Genomic DNA, 24432 nt, shown 5'->3' on the forward strand with positions numbered 1-24432 from the left:
TAAGATAATTTTGAATCCGTAGTTCCTCTCTTCTCTGCGGTGCTGTTAGTGTTGCCAACATCTTAACAGTAAACACAACAAACTAGTTGTTCTTTGGTCAGAGACATTTTGTGTTGGAATCTGTACTCTTCTTATTCTGTTTGATGGTGGCTGACACCAGTAATTGGAGCAAAACAGCTGACTAGTGGAATGCATCACTTAGGTATTGCAATTAATTCCCATCTTTCACACAAAGTGATCATTTAAACGATATTAACAATCCAGCTACCGATAAACCATTGCCTGGGTTTGTGCTATTCTTCCTTGTCTTCCAAGGTAATATTTAATGCCTCCTATCCTTTTTCTGTATGCATACCACACAAAGAATAAACACTTGTATTACTGTCTGACAACTATCTCTTTAGATAATCTACTTTTTAACTTTCTTATTCTTCTTTTGTCAAAGCTTGTGCTCCAGCCCACTATTTTGTAAATAGTATGTGATTCTAACATGTATTCTATACCATTTTAACACACAGTAATACCCAATTTTAAAGATTTTTATTTACACGTAGGTCTACCTCTCTATAATTAACATGATTTAAAAATATATAAGGACTTCTGCAAGGGCTCTATTCAGAAGGCAGCAGTTAAAAAAAAAGTAAAGATGTATAAAACAATATGCAACCATCAGCATTAAAAATGAAGATTTTCATCTGCCAGTGGTTTCTTTCTGTGATAGCTTTTAAGTCTCTTATGAGAGAATTCAAGTGGAAAGTATTGTTTAAGTCAAAATTGTATTTCAACAGTGCTACACCTCAAATCACGAAACAAAATGTATAAATTCTTCAGTCCTCAGGTCTCTGTCCAATCATCATCACAAACTTTGATTTCAAGTTCAGAAAATTGTCCTGTCTTGATCTCAGTCTCTGATTGTAAGTGTTCTTCTGGATCTGAGTCCATGGTTGGCTCTGATCCTTCACAGTCCTCTCCATCAGGTCCTGTTTCTACCTGTCTTTTCTCTTCAGGTTGGTCTTGAAGAGGCTCTGACGCCTGAATGCCAAGACACTTGTGAGTTCTTAACTGATATGGCCACATAAACCCTTGGCCACAGACAGTGCAGTTATGGGGTTTCTCTCCCGTGTGACTTGCCATGTGAAGTGTCAGGTAAGACTTCCTGTTAAATCTTTTACCACACTCAGAGCAGTCGAAGGGTTTCTCCCCTGTGTGATGGGCCATGTGATATGTCAGATACGACTTTCTGTTAAATCTTTTGCCACATTCAGAGCAGCCAAAGGGTTTCTCTCCTGTGTGATGGGACATGTGAAGTGTCAAACAAGACTTAAAGTTAAATCTTTTACCACACTCAGTACAGCTGAAGAGTTTCTCTCCCTTGTGAATTCTCATGTGTTGTTTCATGTTACCTTCAAGACTAAATGTTTTTCCACACTCAGAGCAGGTAAATGGTTTTTCTCTAGTATGAACTGCCATGTGATAAGTCATACCAATCTTTTGGTGAAATCCTCGACCACACTCTGGGCAGATGAAGGGTTTCTCCCCTGTGTGAATTTTCATGTGTTTTGAGAGATTACATTTAAGGCTAAATGTTTTATCACATTCGGAGCAGGTGAATGGTTTTTCTCTTGTATGAACTACCATGTGTCTAGTCATACTAATTTGTCGGTTGAATCTCTTGCCACATTCAAAGCAAAAAAACGGTTTCTCTCCTGTGTGAATTCTCATGTGTGTAGTCATATGAGCTTTCTGGCTAAAAGTTTTACCGCAATCAGAGCAGCTGAAAAATTTCTCCCTATTGTGACCCAACATATGCCTGGACAAATTTCTGTTTTTGTGAAAACTTTTGCCACATTCAGAGCAGACATAGGGTTTCTCTTCTTTCTGAATTTGTGTAGTCACAGAACCCTTTTGACTACAATTTTCATCACTTTCTGAGCAGGGAAATTGCTTTTCTTTGGTATGAATTACCATGTGTGTTTTCAAATTACTTTGTTGGTTAAAACTTTTTCCACATTCAGAACATTTGAAGGGTTTATCGCCAGTGTGAATTCTCATATGATCTCTAAGATGACCTTTTTGTTTAAATGCTTTTCCACATTCAGAGCAGCTATGTAGCTTCTTAAAAGTCTTTCTTTTCTTATCTTTATTGTTTTCACTTGAGTTTGAACCTGACTGATGTTCTGTTGTCTCCATCCAGTCAACACTGTCATCAGTCTCAGGGTCAGAAGAGTCTTCAATCTTGACCTCAATCTCAGGTTGTAAATCTGTCTCTGGATCAAAGTATTTGGCTGTTTCTGTGCCTCCACAGTCCCCTCTGTCAGCTGCTGTTCCCATTTCTTCACTTTGTCTGTGATGAAGCTGGGAAGGCTGAGGTTTCTCTTCATCATCTTCACTCTTCAGAGTAACAGGAAAATAAGTGAACTTGATGATATCATCATCCTCTGTTCCTTGAAGCTGATCTCCCCTCTGATTGCTCCACAGTTCCTCTGGTTCCTCTTTGATAAGCGGAGGTTTGGTAACCTCCAGTTTCAGAGTGGAGTTCCTCTCCTGCTGCTCAGGAAGAACCTCTTCTTTTTTCACTGAAAGCTGCTGGACCTCCTCGGGAAAAACTAGAACACAGAAGCACACATGAGGGGAGAATTATGTTATATCACAATAATACAAATAAGAGGGATACTTGTTACTGTTAGTGTTCAAGTTTTCCTCCAAAAGTCACATATTCCATCAGACAATGTTCGTTTATAGAGCGTACACTGTCATATGTTAACAACAGATATGCCAGGACAGTCCTTTTCACTTTGGCACAAAGTTCCTCTTTTTTAAAGCTTCTTTGGTTTGTGTGAAAAAGGAAAGCAGGAAAATAAATTTAAATAGTGATGGGCATGATGTTTACAAAGTACTTCTACAAATCTCACTTTAATAAAATGCGATTCTCTTGTTATTCTTGTGTGTATGCATTTTATTCACACTGTGAAATACAATTCAATAGAGGTGCACAGTCGTGACATTAATAAAATTCATCATACTGATGTGAAAGCAGCTTCCTACAAGCCTCAAAAAATGAGAGTGGGTTGCACCTAAATGGCAAAGCCTGCTCTTCCGATGCTGACAGAACTTTACATACATCACATATTATTCCTTAAAATCATCCAAAGTTTCGACTATGAAAGGGCAGCTGATTATTTTGACTCCCCAGCAAGCTAGCACTGCTGTATCTGGATGCAAACGTTAGCTAAACCTGCAAGAATCACAGTAAACGTGAGAAGAGAGACAGCAAACCTGAAAGATCCTGAAACTCGGACATTGTACATCCAAGAGTCAACGGGGGAAAAGAAAAGGCAACTGTGAATACTTCTTAATGAATAAATCGGTCCCCAGAGTACGCTAGATCATCTATACATGCTAACTGCACTCAGCGGAGAGACCGCCTTTAAACCTGGAAACAAAAAACAACTTCCGGCACACGTATCTGGCTTTCAGAATAAAAGAACAATTTCAAACGTCCTGGTTATAATAAATTAACTGAATTTACATTCATGTCGGCATTCAGGGGCGTAGCCAGGGATATTGGGCCCCTAGAAAGAATTTACACAGCCCCCCCCCCCCCCCCCCCAACTGGTCAGACTACCAACATATGTTAAGTCTTTTTTTTTTTTTTTTTTAATAAAAATCTGTGCTAAAAAATTGGCTAAAAGTGGCAAAAATTGAGAGAAAAAGTGGCATAAAAGGGCAGAAAGTGGCAAAAATGGGCAGGAAGTGACCAAAAAATGAGTTAACAGTCCCAGAGTGACAAAAACATGGCAAAAAAAGAGTGAAAAGTGACTTAACTGGGCAAAATTCAGAAATTAAGGGTGAGAAAATGGGCAAAAAATTGGCACTTAATTGCTAAAGGCAGCTTAAGTAGGTGAGAAGTGGCAAAAAAGTGCAAAAAGCAGAATAAAAGTGTCAAAAATGGGCAACAAGTGACAAAAAGAAGTGGCAACAACGGGCTAAGAGTGGCAAACACTGGGAGAAAAACAGCAAAAAAGGGCAGAAAATAATGGAGATCTGTATCCTCAGAGTCCAGAGGACAGATCACAGTGACTCAGCCTGCATCGGTGAGCTCTGCTCTAGTAGCACCCATCTCCATCTCATGTAGGACCAGTCAGAATGTGAATTACAGCTTTAGCAACCCATGTCAGAAAAGATCAAACCGATCTCAAAAGTATCACTTCCCTATACTTGTTTAGAAACCAGGACAGATGACAAATTTTAGTTGTAAAGAAGAAAAGTCAGAACTGTCATTTTGCTCCTCCCATGTAGTCAGTTGTAGTTTTGATCCCAAGCTTCATGGACACATGGCTTAATTCACTTTGTTTTCTTTGTGGTTTTGAAGGGTAAGTGTTTTAGATGGTCTTTCAAGCATCTTGTGCTATATAACTTAATTTTTGAAGTAAACATTGTGACTGTTTAAAAGCTTCTTAAATAAACCAACTTGTTTATAGGTATGTCAGAGATGTTTGAAATACTTCATCAATAACATGAGCAAAGTTAAAGTTTCTGAGAGAAAAAACAAAACCTAAAGGGAGTAAAACTTTTATTTTGTTATTGGAATGGACAGTAAATATTTACAGTGGAAAAAAATGCTAAACACATAAAATATTGACACTTTTAAAATCATAATTTAAAGTAAAACCAAATGTCTTACAACAGAAAACATTCACTGAGCTGCTGCGCAGACCACTCACAGAAATTTTATGTATGTTATCTTATTTTTAAATTATGTGGAAACTTACAGAACATTATGCCATGAATATGCAGAAAACAAAACATGATTTGAAACATGAATACTCAATATTATCATACTGATGAAGAAAGACAAGGGTCTTGAGGAGTCCTCTACTGAGCTAGAATGCTGGCTGCACCCATTTGACAGCTTTTCATCCTTGTTACATTATAAACATGCTTGTAATGGAAACACAGATATACTATTTAGCAAATAAGCCTTTGTGGGGTAGGTGACTGAATAATGATATGTTGTTCACAAACAAGTTGGACAAACAGCTCTTTAATGTGAACCACAAGAGCTGGCTTTCATTTAAAAGCTGAGTCAAATGATCTGTTGCTCTTTAAAGAGACAGATTCCCACAGCAAGGATCAAGGCTGGAAGGATATCAAATGTGGAAACAAGATCAGGTGTACTGTGTCAAAGTGTATTGCCAAACCAGGATACTGGGTGGAAATCATATGTGACTCTGTTCCTCCAAACATCAGATGGAGGCCTTTTATTCATGGTTGCTACTTTTTTGCTGCCATTTGATTTTTTTCTGATGTCTTTTGATGCTATTATTGAAGCCAATTTGCTCTTTTTTTATCAAAAAGGTTAATTTTTTAGCAGTAATCTGCTGTAGAGGTATGATGTAACAGGTCTAGTGGATCTCAGAGGTTGATGCTTACAAAAACAATTTCTCAAAATTGGATTTTAATGCCCAAAACATAAATTTTATTCCTGGGGGGCAGGAACTGGCCACATGTGGATGGAGGAGAATCAACCCTCCCTCTTGATAAGAGATGGATCTGTTTTATTAATTCAACAATGATGGGAAACTTATATATTTTCTCTGGTCCCTCTCTAACAATTATCACTCTTGTTGATCTCAGGTTCAGAAAAGTCCCAAGTCTCGACATTGGTCTCTGAGTGCAAATGTCTCTCTGGATCTGATCCTCCACAGTCCTCTCCATCAGCTCCTGTTTCTGCCTCTCTTTTATCGTCAGGTTGGTTTTGAATATTCTCTTGGGCCTGACTGCCAACACACTTGTGAATTCTTAACTGAGAAAGCCAAGCAAACTTTTGGTCACAAAGATTACAATCAAAAGGTTTCTCACCTCTGTGATGTGCCATGTGAAGCATCAGATACAACTTTTGTTTAAATCCTTTACCACACTCAAGACAATTAAATGGTTTCTCTTTGGTGTGAACTAGCATATGTCTAGTCAGGTTACTATTTTTGTTAAAGCTTTTACCACACCCAGAGCAACTGAATGGTTTCTCTCCTGTATGAGTTCTCATGTGTTCCATGAGGTGACTATTTGAATTAAATGTTTTACTGCACTGTGAGCAGCTGAAGAGGTTCTCATCTGTATGAACTCTCATGTGCTTCGTCATCATTCCTTGTTGTCTAAACCTTTTACCACACTCAGAGCAGCTGAATGGTTTCTCTCCTGTGTGGCGTCTCATATGATGTGTCAAAGTTCCCTGTTGGGCAAATCTGTCGCCACACTCAGAACAGCTAAAAGGTTTCTCTCCTGTATGAGTTCGCATGTGTTTTGTGAGATTACCTTTGAGGCAAAAACTTTTACCACACTCAGAGCAGTTGAAGGGTTTTTCCCCGGTGTGAACTAACATATGTATAGTCAGGTTTCCAATTTGGCTGAAACTTTTTCCACACTCATTGCAGCTAAATGGTTTCTCTCCTGTGTGTGTTTTTGTATGTCTTTTCAGGCTACTTTTAAGTATAAATCTTTTTCCGCACTCAGAGCAGCTAAAGAGTTTTATTCCTTTGTGTTTTGCTATATGAGCTGTCAGATTGGACTTAAAGTTAAATCTTTTACCACACTCAGAACAACTGAAAGGTTTCTCTCCCTTGTGAATTCTCATGTGTCTTGATAGATTACCTTTAAAGACAAATCTTTTACCACAGTCTGGGCAGCCAAAGAGTTTCTCCCCATTATGAATTCTCATATGTATGGTCATACTTCCTTTTTGGCTGAAACCTTTACCACACTCAGAGCAGGTAAATGGCTTTGCTTTGGTATGAACCACCATGTGTCGGGTCATATTTTCTTGTCTGGTGAATATTTGATTGCACTTAGGGCAGCTGAAGGGTTTCTCCCCTGTGTGAATTTTCATATGAGTTGCCAGATTACTTTTTTGGTTAAATTTTTTACCACACTCAGAGCAGCTGAAGGGTTTCTCTCCAGTGTGAACCATCATATGTTGTGTCAGAAGACATTTGAATTTAAATCTTTTACTACAGTCAGAGCAGCTATATGATTTCATATCACTTCTCTTTCTCTTTTCTTTCTTTTTGCCCACAGAGTTTAAATGTAACTGGTGTTCTATGTTCTCCCTCCAGTCAGCACTGTCATCAGTCTCAGGTTCAGATGAATCTTCAGTCTTGACCTCAGCCTCTTGCAAATCTTCATCTGGTTCAGAGTTCCTGGCTGCTACTGCTCCTCCACAGTCCTCTCCATCATCTCCTGCTTTTATCTCTTCAGTTTGTCCCTGATGAAGCTGTGAGGACTGAGGTTTCACTTCATCCTCATCCTCACTCTTCACAGGGGCAGGAAAAAATGTGAACTTGATGATATCAGTCTCCTCTGTCTCTTGAAGCTGCTCTCTGTCCTGATTACTCCACAGTTCCTCGTTTTCCTCTTTAATGTGTGGGGGCTCTGTAATCTCCTTCTGCTCAGGGAGAACCTCTGCTTTACTCAAAGAAATCTGCTGGAGCTCCTCTGGAAATTCTATAAAGTAGAGGCACATATCAAGAGAAATTGACACTTAACTTTAAATGGTAATACTGAGATGTTAGCACAGGGCAATTTACACAAAAAGCATGTCTTGGTCATACCATATTCCTTTCATTCCTGCATGCCTGCCCTTGCTTCACTTGACTGATCTAAAATCCTGGACCTAACCTATCTCTGGTGGGGTCTCTGCATGCACAGCCCTTTTCGTAATCCACATAGTTGGCACTGTCATCAGCAGACATGGAAAGTCATTCAATTTCAAAGCTGCCATAACACACAGCCCTAACTGAATCAAATCAAAGTGTATTTTGAGAGTAGTATTGTACTTCAGTAAATTTTGTAAAACATCAAGTCCTGAGAAAACAAAATAAAAACTAAAAGCCAAAACGAGGGCATTCAAGCTTTTTGCTAACAACATGATACTGGCCAGAAGTTCAGCTTTGTCTATTTATGAAACTCAGTTGTACACATCACGAGAATGACTTTACACCTAAAACAGCCATTACATTTAATTTCATTATAAAGGTGTGCCTTTACTTAAACCAGTTGTTCTCAGCTGGTCTGGCTGTACGACCCACCACCACCTCCTAAAAGACAGATAGTTTCCAAGGTCTTTTAATCACAACCAAATGTTTCAGTGTGAAAAAACAAAACATATGAAAGGCCAAAAAGATGTAGACATGCCCTTTATAATTAAAGCACATTGTAAACTTTTGCAGCACATTGTTTTTCCAAGGCACACATCCACAGCCCACTGAAAATTACTTTGTAACCCACTTTGGGTTCTGACCCATGAGTTGAGAATAGAGCTGAACGATTTGCAAAAATAATCTAATTGCGATGTTTTTCCCAAATATTGCAATTGCGATTTAATATGTGATTATTCTTGGGTTAATCTTACGTATTTTTTTTTTTTGACAAATTCAAGCAATAAATAATTCTAATGAAATTATTTCCAAAGCATCTGAATATGGGGGTGCAACAAGCTTCAAGCTATAAAGGAGGCGGCGTGGGTGGGGGAGGTGAGGCTGGCTACCAGCTGGGGTATGACTTCTGTGAAGAAATGCTAGACTTCATCAGTTTTAGATAGAATGAGCCAATTATTTTTGCTCGTATTGCAAATGGGATGTCATTTGCTTTGTTTAAGGGCATTATCATTTTTTATGTCACTCATTTTGGTTAAGAAAAACATACATAACAAAAAGGAGGATTTTTGTAAAACATAAAAATAATTGACACTTGAATGTTTTCATAATGTGCATAAAATCTCTGCCACTGCAAAAAATTGATTTATTAAACTGGTACTTTGACATATTTTAAGGTAAAGAAATATTGCAATGTCTGCGATTTGTAAATTGCAGCAGGCCATATTGTGATTTAATCAAATTTGCGATTAATTTCCAAGCCCTAGTTAATACCGAAGGATCTAAACAGTCTGGTTGGAGATTCGAGTTCTATTGTTGTTATTACAACAAAAATGACAAGTCAGTACTCTGTACTCTGAGTACATGTTAATAAATTCCTTTTTTACTTTTACTTGACTAACTTTGTAGACCATTAATTTTACTCCTACTTCAGTAAAACATTGTGCATCCCTCTATATTTTAATATTTAGTGTTATATTTTGGACTGTTGGGATTGTTTACTTATGGTAAAAAAAATTTGTGTTGTACTTTTGTTGGCATTATGCAGGGGTTCCCAACCATTTTTTCCTTGGAGCCAGATGGGTGTTACAGTCATTCAGCTTTCTTATGTGTTGAGATGTTTTGTTAAACAGTTTAAATATATATACACACATATATATATATATATATATATATCACTTAAAATAAAGACAAGGGAAACTCAGAAGACACAATCAGTCTCATTTTTCTAACATCAAGCCTTTTGAATTTATAAGCGTTGCACAAATATGATCGGCATGATAACAATATCAGCAGATACTAGCTATATCCTGAATCATCCATATCTGCAGATATCAACAACCAGAATTTGGCTATAAAAATCTGCCTCTGCCAGGTGTTAATATTGGCTGTACAGACAAATAAGTTAGAAGAGTTTTAGGCTGGACCAACAGACCTGCATCAGCTGAAGTCTTTTTCTTATTATTTAATCCTCAAACTTAAAATTGTGTGTTTAACAGACTGAAGTTTTAGGTGTAAACAACATTTAAATATTGGTATTGGCTATAACCAGTCTGTAAATATCAGCAAAAATCCAACATAGTGGATCCCGAGATTTTATAAATATTATAAATGGGACCTTTTCAAGAGCTGTTTGTTGTTTCTTCTGTACTTGAAGAAAAATAATTTACTTTGCTTCATCTGTGAGCTTATCATTATATTAGTATAATTTTACTAATGTTCATTATGAGAAATTGTTACTAAAGCCGATCAAGAAATTGAGCTGATATCCTTGTTTAAATATCTAGGGTTCACATTAGATGAAAACCATTTTAAGGAGCACATTCAGTATGTTGCTAAAAAGCTGAAGGTTTTACTGGGCTTCTTTTACAGAAACAACTCCTGTTTCTCTTCTTATGTCAAAAAGAGACTGGTCAAGTCTACCTTTTTACCTGTTCTTGATTATGGTGATGTTTTGTACATGAATGCTTCTGCTCAGAGTCTTCAGATGTTGGACAGTGTGTATCATGAAGCTCTGAGATTTATCACTAACTGCTGATTTCTGACTCATCCTTGTACTTTATATTCTAAAGTCAACTGGACTTCTTTGAGAACATTTCGTCTTGGTCATTGGTACGTCTTCATTTATAAAGCCATTCTAGGCAAAATTTCGGACTACCTTTCCTCTCTGCTGATCTTGAAGGATGGAGTGCACCAGTTGGGTTCGTTTGAGTTTGTGCAGTTTGTTGTTCCCAAAGTCCGAACTGAGCTGGGAAAGAAGGCATTTAGGTTTGCTGCTCCTTTTGCATGGAATAATCTGCAGACTGGATTTAAACTGCAAAACTTGGTGACTCTTAATGTGACTCTGTGTCTATCTTTGATCTCAATGGGACAAACCTGGTTAAATAAAGGTTAAATTTAATTTGAAAAAAAAAAAAAAAAAAAGAGCTGGAGTGAATCATAACACAAATTTGACACAATGATGTCCCAGACCTTCACTTGAAGAAATTTTCTTGAAGCTGACCTTGATAAATTTTAATAGGTGAACCCTGACCTACAATCCTGTTTAGACTGTAGACACTGGGATCCTTTCAGGACTCATACCAACAATCTGGACACGTTAAAGAGGCTGTGGAGTTATACATCCGCTTGAGTGAGGACTACTGAACAACATCACACACCTAACTTAGTTACAACAATAACAGACCGAGGTTCACAGTCCAGTATGCACGAAGCTAAATGGAGCTATTGAATGGAACAAGTTCTTAAATCTTGAATAAATACGCGCATTTCAGAGCTGGGTTTCATTCATAATAACACGATCTATAAGATACGTTATAACTATCAACAGACAGTGCTCAAAACTCAGGAAATTAAAGTTATACCTTTATCATGAGCTAGCTGTGGCTATCTGTGAACGTTAAATGTGAAAGTTAGCTAAAGCTACATGGAACATGTAGAGTTAACAAGTTTATAGAAGAAAAAAGAAAACAAACCTGAAAGATCCTGAAACCCGGACATTTTATAAACATCCAAGAGTCAAAGAAGAAAGACAACACAGAACTCCTTTAAACGATTCATCCCCAAAATGCTAACGGTGTTTCGTAAGAAACAGCCTTCAGAACCCGGAAACAAATACACAACTTCCTGTTCACTTACCTGACCTTCAGAATAAAAGTAGCGTCTCACGAGCCCTGCTCTTTAGAGAGACTGATCAGACTCAGAGAGTTGGTTGAGTGTCTCATCATGATGCAGTCCTTCAGTTTCGGAATCAAAGAGTCACGAGAAGAGAGAAAACTGTTGGATGTGGAGCGCTTGATTTGTGGAGTGGGACAGCACTGCAAAGAGAGCTGAATAAAGTTTATGGAGGTAAGCTAAACTGTGTCCTGCAGAGAAGGCTTTTACATCTGTTGGTCTAGGTAAAAACTGCTCTCAAATGTTCCCCTTCCCTCTATTGCAGGGATGCCAAATCTGGCCTGTGAAACTATATCTGGCCCGCAAGATCATATCATATTTGTATTATAACGGCCACCAGTATGAGGTCTGCAGATTTCCTCCAGTATAAAAACGTAAACTTCAATTTGATTATTTAAAATATCCTCGTTAAGCCATAAAAACCTGAAAAAGCAAAGAGTGAAAGATTTCATAAGAAGTCAAGAATGTGGGGAAAGAAATTAATTTGTGTATTTATTTTATATTTTCAGTTTTGCATCTCAAGATTACAACTCAGACTTAGTTTTGACTTTTTCAACTCATAATTTGGACTTTATATGTCACATTTTTATCCTCCCAATTTTAAATTTTAAGTAATATTTTGACCTTTTCAACTCCTTACCTTGGCTTTTTAATCCCATATTTTGACTTTTAAATTCATTATTTCAAATTTTCCTCATAATTTGACATTTTAAATTAACATTTTTTTACTTTTGATATCATATTTTGATTTTTTAAACTCCCAGTTTAAAAATTAAGTAATATTTTTAACTTTTTAAGTCATCATTTTGAATTCTAGCTCATATTTTGACATTTTCAACTTTAATTTCGGCTTTTTAATCCCATATTTTGAAACTCACAATTTTAAATTCTAAGTCATATTTTGACTTTTAAACTTGTGATATCAAATTTGATCTCGTATTGTTACCTTTCAAACTTATGATTTCAACTTTCTCCCCATATATTTGCTCTTTAAAAACATTTTTTTCTATTTTTAATATCGTGTTCTGCACTTTTGAACTAATAAGCTGGTGTTTTTATCTCAGATTTGACCCTTTAAACTCAAAATTTTAACTTTTCTGAATTTCCAAATGATTTATCATCAGAGCTGGTTTTTTTTTTTTTTTTTTTTTTTTAATATTTTATTACTGGTGAAAATGTGGTTGACAGTTAATGGTTAAATGTTGACCCTGTTAGGCTCTCAGGTTAGCCCTAAATCCAGAATCTGGCCCCTGCTGTGACTGAGTTTGACATTCCTGCTCTTATCAGTAATCATGACAACAAATTTAGCTATAAAATGAGAAGTTAAAGTGCCATTATGTCCCCCAGTGTTTGGTTTGTTAATTAGAAATCTTTCAACTTCCATTAATGCCTCACTTTACAGTTGATTTTTGTTGGTTTTAACAGCTTTAAAAGATAGTGAATCTCTCACAGATGATCCAACCCCTTAACAGAACTGCAGAGACACTTGGCTTTATCTGAATATTTATTACCAAAAATATGACATGATATATGAATAAAGAAGCTGTAAAATGGCCACAATAATAACATCAGCCTAGTCACTGTGGCCAGATGAGAGCCAGGGTTGATGTGGAGGCTGATGAGATGGCTCTGGTGGATCCTTAAGTTTGATGATTGCCTCTTAAAAAATTTATTTTGATGTCCAGTCTACAGAACGTAAAGGTTAAGAGTAAAAGAGCCACAACATTTTTTTTAAACTGAGAGAAAAACTCTTGAAAATGTTATGGCAAAGGAAAAATTTAAGACATAAAAAAATTTACACATGCAGATACTGAAACAGAAAAGACAGATAACATCCAGCCTAATGGTTAAGCAGGCATCTATACACAGATAGGCTACTGGATCCAGGGCACTGGTTGCAGGTTAAAACCTGTCCCAGCATCCTTATTTCCTGTTTCTTTTCAGCTGTCCTGTCAAATTAAGGGCCTGTTCCATATTGTGGATCTTAAGACAGTAACACTACTTTGTGGCAGTGAATCAGGTGTATTAGCTATAGTAGCTCAAGGGTTTCTCCTTTGCATCCTGAACATATTTCTTGGCAGCTGAGGCTGAAATCTCTATTGGCCAACCTGACCATGGCCTGGTATTAATAGAACCAATAATTCTTCATTTGTACCCGACTTTGAACACCACTGTCCAGCATTTTCAAATATTTGAAAGTCTTTTAATACCCCTTGTCTTACCTACACAGTTCAGCCATGTTTCCTTGCAGATCTTTTGCTTTCCTGATGGCTCATGTGCCCCACAAAATCATTGGCCATTAATAAACAGGCACAAATTACAATTAAAGATGTCAAAGATGTGGAGTCTTACCCTTAATAGGTGGTTGACTATTTTTGTGGCAACTAGTGTATGTAAATCATCAGCTCAAACATTCAAGGATATATAAACATTTGTTCAGGGCCATTTGAATGACTTTAGTTAACAATTGAATTTAAAAGATAAAGCTCAACTATGTGATGGTATAAAGTTTCTTTGTCCACTATTGCTAAATTAAATAAGTTTTCTTAGTCATATTTCCAAAAAGTGGCAAAAATTTCAAACATCCTGCCAGGGTATGTAATCTTAGGTATAGGTTATATAAGCATAAATTCATATAAATACATATTTGATAAAGGAAATAATCTGTAATGATTTTCTAATTTTGAAAATTGCAAATTAGTGAACTATGGAGAAGGGGTGGGATTAAATAAGTGTGTTCTTTCTCCCACTCCTTTTTGGATATGTAAATCAAATTGTTACATGTGACATTTGCATTGCACTGTATTTTTTTTTATTTTTTTTATTTTTTTTTTTTGTCCATGAGCATTATTTTCTTTCTTTGTATGACCACTTTGCACTCTGTTTTACATATTCAAAATAAATTTCTATCTAAATTTCTTATGAGCACAGCTGTACTTTTAGAAATAGCATGTACAAACACACACCTTGAACATGACCAACTTTTAATTGTAACCATAAAATGTTTGATCTGAACTGCTTTATGTAAAACCATGAATGTAAACCTAGCACTGTAGTGACAGTTTTTCATTGAACACTTAATAAAAATCTGCCTTCACAAAAAAATGACTAAAATGTGTTCCAGTGAGGTATCATTATTTAATAGCATTAGTCTGTAGAATAAATGTAGATTTCCATCAAATCCCATTCAGTTTGAAAAATATCTCCCACCCTCCATTTAATTTTTAAAATTAATCCAGATATCATCCTTTTCTTATTACAGCCATATGCATTTCATTTCTATTGGCAGTCTATCTGAACAAGTGATATCATGGTATTTAGTGTTACAGGCAAATGTTTAATATCCATCATTAGTGCTAAATATACAATTAAATAACCTTTTTTGGGTTCTTTCAGAGCAGCACAACATCTTCTTGAAAAGTATCTAAGTATTACATCCAAGCAGATTATTTTTATCAATTATCATTTAGACATCACTGATGTCAAACTTCTTCTCACTCCTGTGCATCTCCTATGTTTGCACACAGATCTGCAGTCACATGCACATACAGGCATAAAATGTTTTTTATCTGTGTTGATTAGTAAAATTTTGTAAAAGCTTCCAGCCAACAAGGACATGCCATTCATCAATTGAAGAACACAGGAGAGAGGATATAAATGGCCAAGTGGTCTATCACAACCTCATGGCTTCACAGTAGAAGAGTCAGGTTGCTGATCTGGGCTGCCTGCAAACCAGAACTTTCACCAATAAACATTTTGTGCATCATAAAACAAATTATCTGGCATGGAAGATTCAGGACTGTTGAACAGCTAGAATCCTACATCAGATAATGATGGGACAACATTCCTCCCCAGAACTCTGGCAACTGGTCTCCTCACTTCCCAGATGTTTAAAGACTGTTGCTAAAAAAAAAGAGGGGATGCTACACAATGATACATACTTTTTGTGAGTTGCTGCCATCAAATTCAAAATGATCTAATATTTTTCATAAAATGGTAAAATGTCTCAGCTGATAGCTGATATTTTGTTTGTTCTTTTGTGAATAACATACGGGTTTATGAGATATGCAAATCATTTAATTCTGTGTTCATTTTTATTTTACATCTATTTTAGAATCAGGGTTGCATAAAAAGGTACCTAATAATGGATTATTTATATTCCACAATGTGTTTTGTTACTAGTTACAACAAAAACATAATCTGAATACTATGAACAAAATGCTTTGTAATGTGTTCTCCCAAACACTGCTGAGCTCCAACACGCTTGTCTCTTGAGTAAATAATCACAATTATCTGAGAACTAGACAAACCTTACATCACAAAAAAAATCAAACTAACCAAAAATGACCGCTGTTATGTGCTGCGTGAACTGTCAGATACAGCTCTTTGATAATTGTTTTAAACACTATGAATTGCTGAAGGGTTTCTCTCTAGCGTGACCTGACATATGTTGTTTGAGATGACTTTGTTGGCTAAATTTTTTACCACAGTAAGAGCAACCAAATGGTTTCTCTCCTGTGTGAACTCTCATGTGTGTGATCATATGTCCTTTTTGGCTACATTTTTTACCACAAACGGTGCAGGTATAGGGTTTTTCTCCAGTATGAACAACCACGTGCCTGCTCATAGCACTTTGACTGATAAATATTTTGCCACATTCAGAGCAGTTAAAAGGTTTCTCTCCTGTGTGAGTTTTATAATGTTGCGTCAGATCCTCTTTAAGGCTAAATCTTTTACCACACTCAGAGCAGCGAAAGGGTGTCTCTTCTAAGTGGATTCTCATGTGTTTGGTCATGTTTTCTTGACGGGTAAAGCTTTTATCACACTCAGGACAGCAGAAAGGTTTCTCTCCTGTATGAGTCCTCATATGTTGTCTTAAATGACTATTTTGATTAAAACTTTTACCACACTCAGAGCAGATGAAGGGCTTCTCTTCTGTATGAATCCTCATATGATCTGTAAGATGTCTTTGTTGGGTGAATCTTTTATCACACATGGGGCAGCTGAAGGGTTTCATGCCTGTGTGAGTTCTCATATGGTTATGAAGATTTCCTTTTTGGGTAAATCCTTTACCACAACAAGGGCAGCTGAAAGGTTTCTCTCCTGTGTGAATCCTCATATGATCTGTAAGACGACTTTTTTGGCTAAATATTTTGCCACATTCAGAACAGGAATGTGTTTTCTTATCAGACCTTATTTTCCTCTTTTTGATGTTGCACACTGAGTTTGGATCTGACTGGTGTTCCCTGGTCTCCCTCCAATCAGTGCTGTCATCAGTCTCAGGGTCAGAGGAGTCTTCAAGCTTGACCTCAACCTCTGGCTGCAAATCTTGCTCTGGATCCAAGTCCCTGGCTGCCTCTGCTTCAGAGTCCTCTCCATTACCCCCTGTTTCCATCTCTTCAGTTTGTTCCTGATGAAGCTGTGAGGACTGAGGTTTTGCTTCAACCTCATCTTCACTCTTCACAGAGACAGGACCAAAAGTGAACTTTATGATATTGGCATCCTCTGGCTTTTGAAGCTGCTCTCCCCCCTGACTGCTCCACATATCCTCTGGTTCCTCTTTAATGTGCAGAGACTTAGTAATCTCCTGGTTCAGACTGGAGCTTCTCTCCTGCTGCTCAGGGAGAACCTCTTCTTTACTTACTGATAGCTGCCGGACCTCCTCAGGAAAAACTGAAATACAGAAGAACACAGTAAGGAAAACTGATTTCATATTAAAACTTGAATTTAAAAAGGCTACACATTCAATTATAGAAACAGGTCTATAGTTGTTAACATCAAACAGAATGCCATATTTGTGCAAGAGGATGACACTTGCACATGGCTACTAAATTGAAATGTACCTGTGAGTAAAGAAATATCAAAGAAGTATGACAGTGAGTGAACATGAAAGGCTGTTTGTAGGAACTTAATGTCTAGACCAGTGGTTCTCAACCATGGGGTGGGGACCTCCTTGGGGGTCACAAGACACTAGAAGGGGGTCTCCAAATGCCCTAAAAAAACTAAGAGAATGTTTGAATTACACTGTTGCCACTTTGCACCGATTCTGCCAAATTTTAACCCCTTTCCATCATTTATTCCCACCAATTTTAACCAATTCTAACCAATTTTTGCCATTTAACAACTATTTTTGTCCTTTTTAAACCCTTTCCACCCCTTTTTTTCTGCCTGTTTTTGCCACTTCTAAACCAGTTCTTGACACTTAAGCCTAATTTTGTCTCTGTTGACCCATAATTGCCACTATTAAACCCCTTGAACCACTTTTTACATACAATTTTCTCATTTTGACCACATTTACTTATCTGATATGCTCATTTTTGCTAGTTTAACCAATTTCTACCACTATCTGCCAATTTTTCTTTCTCAGCTAATCCTTTTTTGCCAGTTTCTATCAATTTTTCATCCCATTTCGCCAAATTTCCACCCTTTTTGCCAATTTCAGGCCATTTCAACCACTTTTTAACTCCCTTTTACCACTATTTATGCCCATTTTTTGTGGTCAATTTTTGCCATTTTTATCCAGTTTTTGCCACTTCTAACCCATTTCTGCTACTTTTAAAATCCAATTTCACCACCTTTTACACCATTTTTGCCATTATTAACCCATTTTAGCTATGTTCTAACCTATTTTAATTATTTTTTTAACAAAGGGAATTACATTTTTGAGGGCTATTCACTACATAAATTATTAAGAAAAGATTTTTTTTTTGTCTTTGATAAGACTGGTTATCCAGGTTAAATATCAAATATATATCACAGCTTAACTTTATGATGAACCATGATTTTTTTTGTTCTTCCTCTCAAATGTACCTTGCTTTTGGATAAAAGCATCTGCTAAATGACATTGTTGCACTTTGCTGGCGCCCAGTTTGGCTTGGTCCCAGAAAATTCTCCCCTTTCCCCCCACCTGGGTTCATCCACCTTCAGGTCTACTGGGGGTCCCCGGACTCTGGCACCTTTATACTGGGGGCCGCAGGCTGAAAACGTTGAGAACCAGTGCTCTAGACAATCTGGGCCTGCACCACTGACTGACATGAGCCCATCTATGACCTGGACTGATCCGACTAAAAGAGTAGAAGTTGCTGAAGAATTAGAGCTACAAATGTTGGAGAAATGCTGACTGAAGGCAACAATCACAGTGGGATCATTTAAAACTTTAGCACTGATCTCTTGTGTATTTTGAAGCTTTTTAAAGGTTTATGTATTGTGCTATTGACAGTGTTCAAAATTGTATGGGGTTGTTAAAATCATTAGCAATGCTGTCTTTAGAATAACTGGATTTTGCATTTCTTGTTTTAGTTGCAGAGGTATTACTTAGATGTTTATGTGTTCAAGTCAGCCATGTCCTTTGTAAACTAAAAGTATTTCCCCCATGCATATCCCTTTATTTAAAGAGGCTTATTGGGTCAGTTTAATCTTAGGTTAATGACTGCATTTACCCTTCTTTGCTGTTCAGAAGGGGTGTCCATCAACATCTTGTTTGAGCTCTGTATAAAGGTAATCCAATGCATCATTAACAGAGGATACTAGTTGAAATCTGCCCCAGTTAACAGCAGTTATATCTTCAATTAAAAAAAAAAATCAATAATGATATTTTTAGACTTTCTCACTTTTATGCATGACAAGAGACTTTAATCTTCCACACATAAAAAATGATTGAATGGTCCCTAAGCAGTCAGGTAATGGCCCTGATTTTGCACTTTTATCATAAACAGTGGAGAGAATCCAGCCATATCCAGTCTTAGATGCTGAATCAACTTTGGTTGGTTTGTGTGTTATATTTATGAGATGCATGACCTGGCTTATTTTTAAGTCCTCAAGTACAATCACTTGGGGATTTAAAACTGTCAGAAATCATTTTATTTGAAAACGTTAATTTTCTTTAAAATGATACGACACAAGACCATGGAACAGTGCCTGTGTTTTTGAATTGTAACTGTGATTTAAATTACTGCACTTTAATTGACCTCAATGCTGCTGACCTCAAGAGGTCAGCAGCATTCCTTGTAAAAACAATGCACATGTAAGAGACAGATTACAGACAAAAGAGTTAAACAAACATTTTTGATGAGGCGTGCTGCTGACCTCTTGGTCAGATCACCTTGTGAAGGAGGTCTCAGTCTTAACAGGTTTTCATCTGGTTGAATAAAGAATAAAATTTCTCCTTCATGGCCCTGCCAAGTCAATTCCAAGGACCAATATGACAAAACATGAAGAGACACATTCCTCTTTTATTTGATCACAGGTATGTTTAGTTCTTTGAAAGAATTTAGTAGATCTAATTTGCTAATTTGTTTCTGGCAGACATTCTTCTATGCATCACATGTAACAGTAAAGTAAAATATTTTAAAATAGAAAGTAACTGTCATTTTCACTACACTGAAAAAGCCACTTGAAATGGTTTGATTCCATTTTTCTCATTAAAACAAAAAATTCTATTTGCACTTGAGCTTAAAAGTATTAATGTTGGAGAAATAAATTATCATTAAAGCAATGCATTTTTCTTTCCATTGAATTATTATCATCACAATGTTTAAATTGATGAGAATATCGAGAATATTTGACAGTTAGTCACAATTTGGCCTGTTGGCATTGACAATCAAACTAACGCAGCTCTCTTGGTAACCAAAGTTCCCCCAATCTTGGTCTAAAGTGTTGTTCCAACAAAGCAAACACGAATTTTTGTCTCCTTTAATCTTGTTAGAAATATTTGTTTTTTGCATGCCAGTTTACAGCAGACATTAAACATTTCTATGATGACCAGTAGCATGGGCCTGGAACCAAAATACATCACATCTGCCACTAATTGATGATATTGAATTAAATAATGTATGCTACAGTTGAAACCATATGTTTTCATACACTGTTTAAAAAGACAACTTTATTCTCACTGTCTGACAAAGTCAGAAGTTTACACACATTTCCTAAGTATCTGGTAGCATTGCCTCTAAACTGTATGTCTTCGGTTAAATGTTTTGGGTATCCTTCCACAAGCTTCCCACAAGAGTTTGTGATGGCCACTTAAAAACATTGACTTTGTTGTCTTTAAGCCACTTTGTAACTAATTTGGCACATGCTTAGGGTCATTGTCCATTTGGAAGACCAATTTGCACCCAAGCTGTAAGTTCCTGGCCAATGTCTTGAGATGTTGCTTCAATATATCTGCATAATGTTCTTTTCTCATGATGCCATCTACTTTGTGAAGTGCACCTGTCCCTCCTGCAACAAAACACCCCCACAACATGGTGCTGCCACCTCCATACTTCACAGTTGGTGTTCTCAGGCTCAAGCTTCCCCCTTTTTCCTCCACATGTATTGATGGTCATTATGGCCAGGCAGTTTAATTTTAGTTTCATCAGACCACAGGACATGTCTCCAAAGTTAAGGTCTTTGTCCCCGTGTGCATTAGCAAACTGTGATCTGGCTTTTTTATGTTGCTTTTGGAGTAATGGCTTCTTTCAGCGCATATTGGTACAGGACTCATTTCACTGTGGATAATTATATTCTCTTATCAGCTTCAGCAGCATCTTCACAAAGTCTTTTGCTTTTGTTCTAGGATTGATACTCACATTATGATGGCTGGACATTCCCATGGTGTTTATACTTGTGTATAGTTGTTTAAACGTGGTAATTTCAGGTATCTGGAAATTGTACCCAAGGATGAACCAGACTTGTGGAGGTCCACCATTCTCTCCCTGATATCTTGGCTGACTTCTTTGGATTTTCCCATGATGTCTCACAGGGAAGCAGTGTGTTTGAAGTGTGCCTTGAAATACATCCACAATTATCCTCCAATTAACTCAAATGTTGTCAATTGACCTATCAGAAGTTCCCAAAGCCCTGACATCATCATCTGACTTTGAAGAAAGCCATAAAAAATTATCTAAAAAAATCTCACCCTTATTATTCTAGCATTTAGCAAATATAAATAGTTTTGGTAATCCTAACTGACTTAAAACAGGAAAAGTTTTGTCTGATTTAATGTCAGACAGTGAGGAGGGGGAAAAAAAAGTGTGTGTCTTTTTATACGGTATATGTAAAGTTCTGGTTTCAGCTGTAGTCAATATATCATGAAAAGGAAAGGCATAACTCTATCGAGACGTACTGTCTGGAGATTTACAGAGACGACTCGATGTCATTAAAAAATAACTCAGTATCACGGGACAATGAAACAGCAGTTTTAGCAAGGCAGGATACAAGAAAGAGTATTTAATGTCCTTTTTTGTTGAACATGCACACAAGAGATTTTCTCAATACTCCAGAAGTGGAACGTTGCAGCTAGTCATGATTTGCCTGTATGTAAGGAAAAAAGAAATTATTCTGTTCTCTAAAGTTCCCTGAGTACGACCTTACGATTCAACACATTATCTTTTATACGTTACAATGTTACAATGTTACAATGTCATTTAGCAGACGCTTTTCTCCAAAGCGACGTACATTTGAGAGCAAGAACAACACAAGCAATGATCTAGACAAGAAGAAACAACATCAGTAAGTGCCATCAAGTGCTTCAGGTCCAATTGGACGCAAGTGCTGCCATGTAGAGTTTAAGGCAGAGTACCTAAAATATACGTTGTTTATGGAGTTTTTTTTTTGTTTTGTTTTGTTTTTTTTTTTTTTTTTTGTTTTTTTTTGTTTTGTTTTTTTGTTTTGTTTGTTTCGTTTTGTTATATCTGAATTTTCCACTCAAGTTTCAACAATACTGGATTTACTGTGAGACGCTGTCTTCAGCTAAACAATTACTACAACACTGGTATTACAACAAATGTCTGAAACTGTAAATTTTTCTCTGAAATCGTTCTTGAAAATCTCCATGATGAATGCATAGAAGTAAATCGATCGTGTTTATGGCACAACTTTTTTCCAGCTCCATGTGGATGCATGAGTATATCAACTACATGATGTTTAATGTGTTAAAGAAGATTTAAGGCTCGATTTTATATTTCTACCACAAACCACAGATTTATGTTTACGGTTTTACTTATTTAACCACGTTATATAAAACCAATCAGTGCTATTACAGTCTTAAACATGATAAAAAACAAACACACCTAAACCTCAAAGATGCAGAGGAGTAGAGGAAGTCAAACCTCACACACGTACAAACGCTTCGAATTTACAAGCAAACAAATACATTTAAAGTATCTCAGCATGTGACTATAAATAAGTTCTATAAAACACATTTTACCAATAAACATCTTCCAGCAAAGAGTTTTAAAATCCAGAAAAAGTGATGCTGTTTTCAGGAGCTAGCTGTGGCTAACACAGAGCTGTGTTGATGTGAACGTTAGCTAAAGACTCAGCTCTCTGTTTATAGAAGTTTATAGAAAAAAAAAAACAAACCTGAAATAACCTGAAACCCGGACATTTTTCACTCATCCAAGAGTCGCAGAAAGCTCGACTCTGAACGCTCTCCAGGATTTCTCTGCAGCTTCAGGACGCTGGATTATCCAAAGACGCTAACGGTAACCGGAAGCTAGCCGCCAAGACCCGGAAACACATCTTCCTGTATAATCATCTGGCTTTTCATAATAAAAGTAGTGCTTCTCATCTATTACCTTGGATACAGTTTATAAAATGAATTAATCGAAATAGCCAATTACAGCTATTATATGACAAGGCTTCTACATCTTTACATCTGATTGTCTCAAGTCAGATAAGACCAAACTGCTCTCAAATGTTACAGTTTGATTCAAGAGGACCTTTGTGTGGTGCCAGATTTAAGCATTTCAGTCTCAGGGTAGCTTTCCCTGAATCCCTACTCAGTCTATTGGGGTTGGATGTTGACAGATGCAAGAAGGAAAAAGGAGTATGAATGTATGATACTGCAAAGAGAGCCTAAAGGGATGGTGCCTCATCCATACTTTCAAAATCCAAGCCGAACAAGCTTTAGATCTCCTCGTTGCTGTTATGTACAAACCTTTTTGTCATCACACCATGCAACCTTGTCATCTTATTAAAACATCAGTGCATGATCTCCTTTTCCTTCCATTAACAGTAAACTTTTCCTAAGGTGCATTTGTCTCTGCTTTCTTCAGTGAATTTGTTGCATTTGCAGCACATTTGTTTCATCTGCAGCAAGTTTTAGTCAATGCATTTGTTCGGATAGTTTGCATGTGCATTAAAATTTGCAGCAATTCTGAAGATTGCATATTTATCTCAGTGTTTGTGATTAAAGCTGTTGCTTATTGTTTGCCCTTGTCAGACAACAAAATTTAGAAAAATACCAAACCTGCTTGCAGTTTGTGTTCACGGATATTTCTGATTTTTCTTCTTTTTCTAAAAGGACACCTTTTACCAAAGAAAAAAAAAAAATCAATGAAAACACAAAGTCAGCTATTTAAAAGTATATTCAACCTGCAGCACAATTGTGTCTCTGATTCTACTGATATCCATGCTCTGTTAGACTTACAATAACACATACTACAAAGTTCAATGACAGAAATGGAGTAGAATGTATTCACAAACAAGTACCCATAAAAACAATCACATGTCACTGCTAAGCATTTTAACTGCTCGGACTCTGAAAAATTAAGATCAAGATGAATCAACATGTTACTGATATATTTAAAAGAAACAAGTCATTTTAAATGTTATGGTTATATGTATATATACATATATGGTGTTATAGGTGACCGTGCATTACAAGCTGCAAAAGACAGGGAAAGACAAAAAAACTGAGAAATTTTGTCCCACTTACTGGCCATCAGTCTTTACCTGGCAAGACAGGGTATGCCTTTTAGAGGAGACAATGAAACCCCGCCAGGTTTCTTTTATTATGCATTACGTGCATCACCAGGCTACAGAGAGTTGTTTTTTACCCAGACAGACACAGACAAACACAGAGAGACACAGACAGACACAGACAGAATACAGTGTGATACATGTCTGTTAATAAATACAGGATGAAACATTTCATGTTGAAGTCATGTTTGTGTCAAAACAAGTGGTTGAATTTAGTTTTACTGAGGTTAGAAAACAAAAATAAAGCTGTGAAATTGAAATAAAGAGATGTCAGAATTGTTCTATTTTTGTCCTCCAATTTTATTAAAACTGAAAAGCAAGGACTCCAGGGAGAGTAGCCACAGTTCAACAGTCCAGTGTCTAA

At 36.7% G+C, this 24432-nt stretch overlaps 4 protein-coding genes and 1 gene segment (V, D, J or C); 1 reads left to right on the top strand and 4 right to left on the bottom strand.

Moving 5' to 3' along the window:
• LOC121523649 overlaps positions 1–24432 on the top strand; it is an 820099-nt gene that overhangs the window by 581869 nt on the left and 213798 nt on the right.
• LOC121523651 (immunoglobulin kappa light chain-like) overlaps positions 1–24432 on the bottom strand; it is an 813481-nt gene that overhangs the window by 580113 nt on the left and 208936 nt on the right. The gene's annotated exons all lie outside the window — the stretch shown is intronic.
• On the bottom strand, positions 621–3393 carry LOC121523550 (gastrula zinc finger protein XlCGF57.1-like). Its single transcript, XM_041808474.1, has 2 exons — positions 3277–3393; positions 621–2606 (listed from the first exon to the last, which is right to left on the bottom strand). Exons 1-2 carry the CDS (start codon positions 3299–3301, stop codon positions 835–837), a joined length of 1797 nt encoding a protein of 598 aa, XP_041664408.1. The 5' UTR covers positions 3302–3393; the 3' UTR covers positions 621–834.
• LOC121523543 (gastrula zinc finger protein XlCGF57.1-like) lies at positions 4578–11219 on the bottom strand. Its single transcript, XM_041808466.1, has 2 exons — positions 11126–11219; positions 4578–7500 (listed from the first exon to the last, which is right to left on the bottom strand). The coding sequence occupies exons 1-2, from the start codon at positions 11148–11150 to the stop codon at positions 5609–5611; spliced, it is 1917 nt and encodes a 638-aa protein (XP_041664400.1). The 5' UTR covers positions 11151–11219; the 3' UTR covers positions 4578–5608.
• On the bottom strand, positions 15255–22800 carry LOC121523609 (zinc finger protein OZF-like). Its single transcript, XM_041808547.1, has 2 exons — positions 22668–22800; positions 15255–16997 (listed from the first exon to the last, which is right to left on the bottom strand). Exons 1-2 carry the CDS (start codon positions 22690–22692, stop codon positions 15730–15732), a joined length of 1293 nt encoding a protein of 430 aa, XP_041664481.1. The 5' UTR covers positions 22693–22800; the 3' UTR covers positions 15255–15729.

The sequence above is a fragment of the Cheilinus undulatus genome, linkage group 16, assembly GCF_018320785.1.
Source record: "Cheilinus undulatus linkage group 16, ASM1832078v1, whole genome shotgun sequence".
NCBI classification, from domain to species: Eukaryota; Metazoa; Chordata; class Actinopteri; order Labriformes; family Labridae; genus Cheilinus; species Cheilinus undulatus.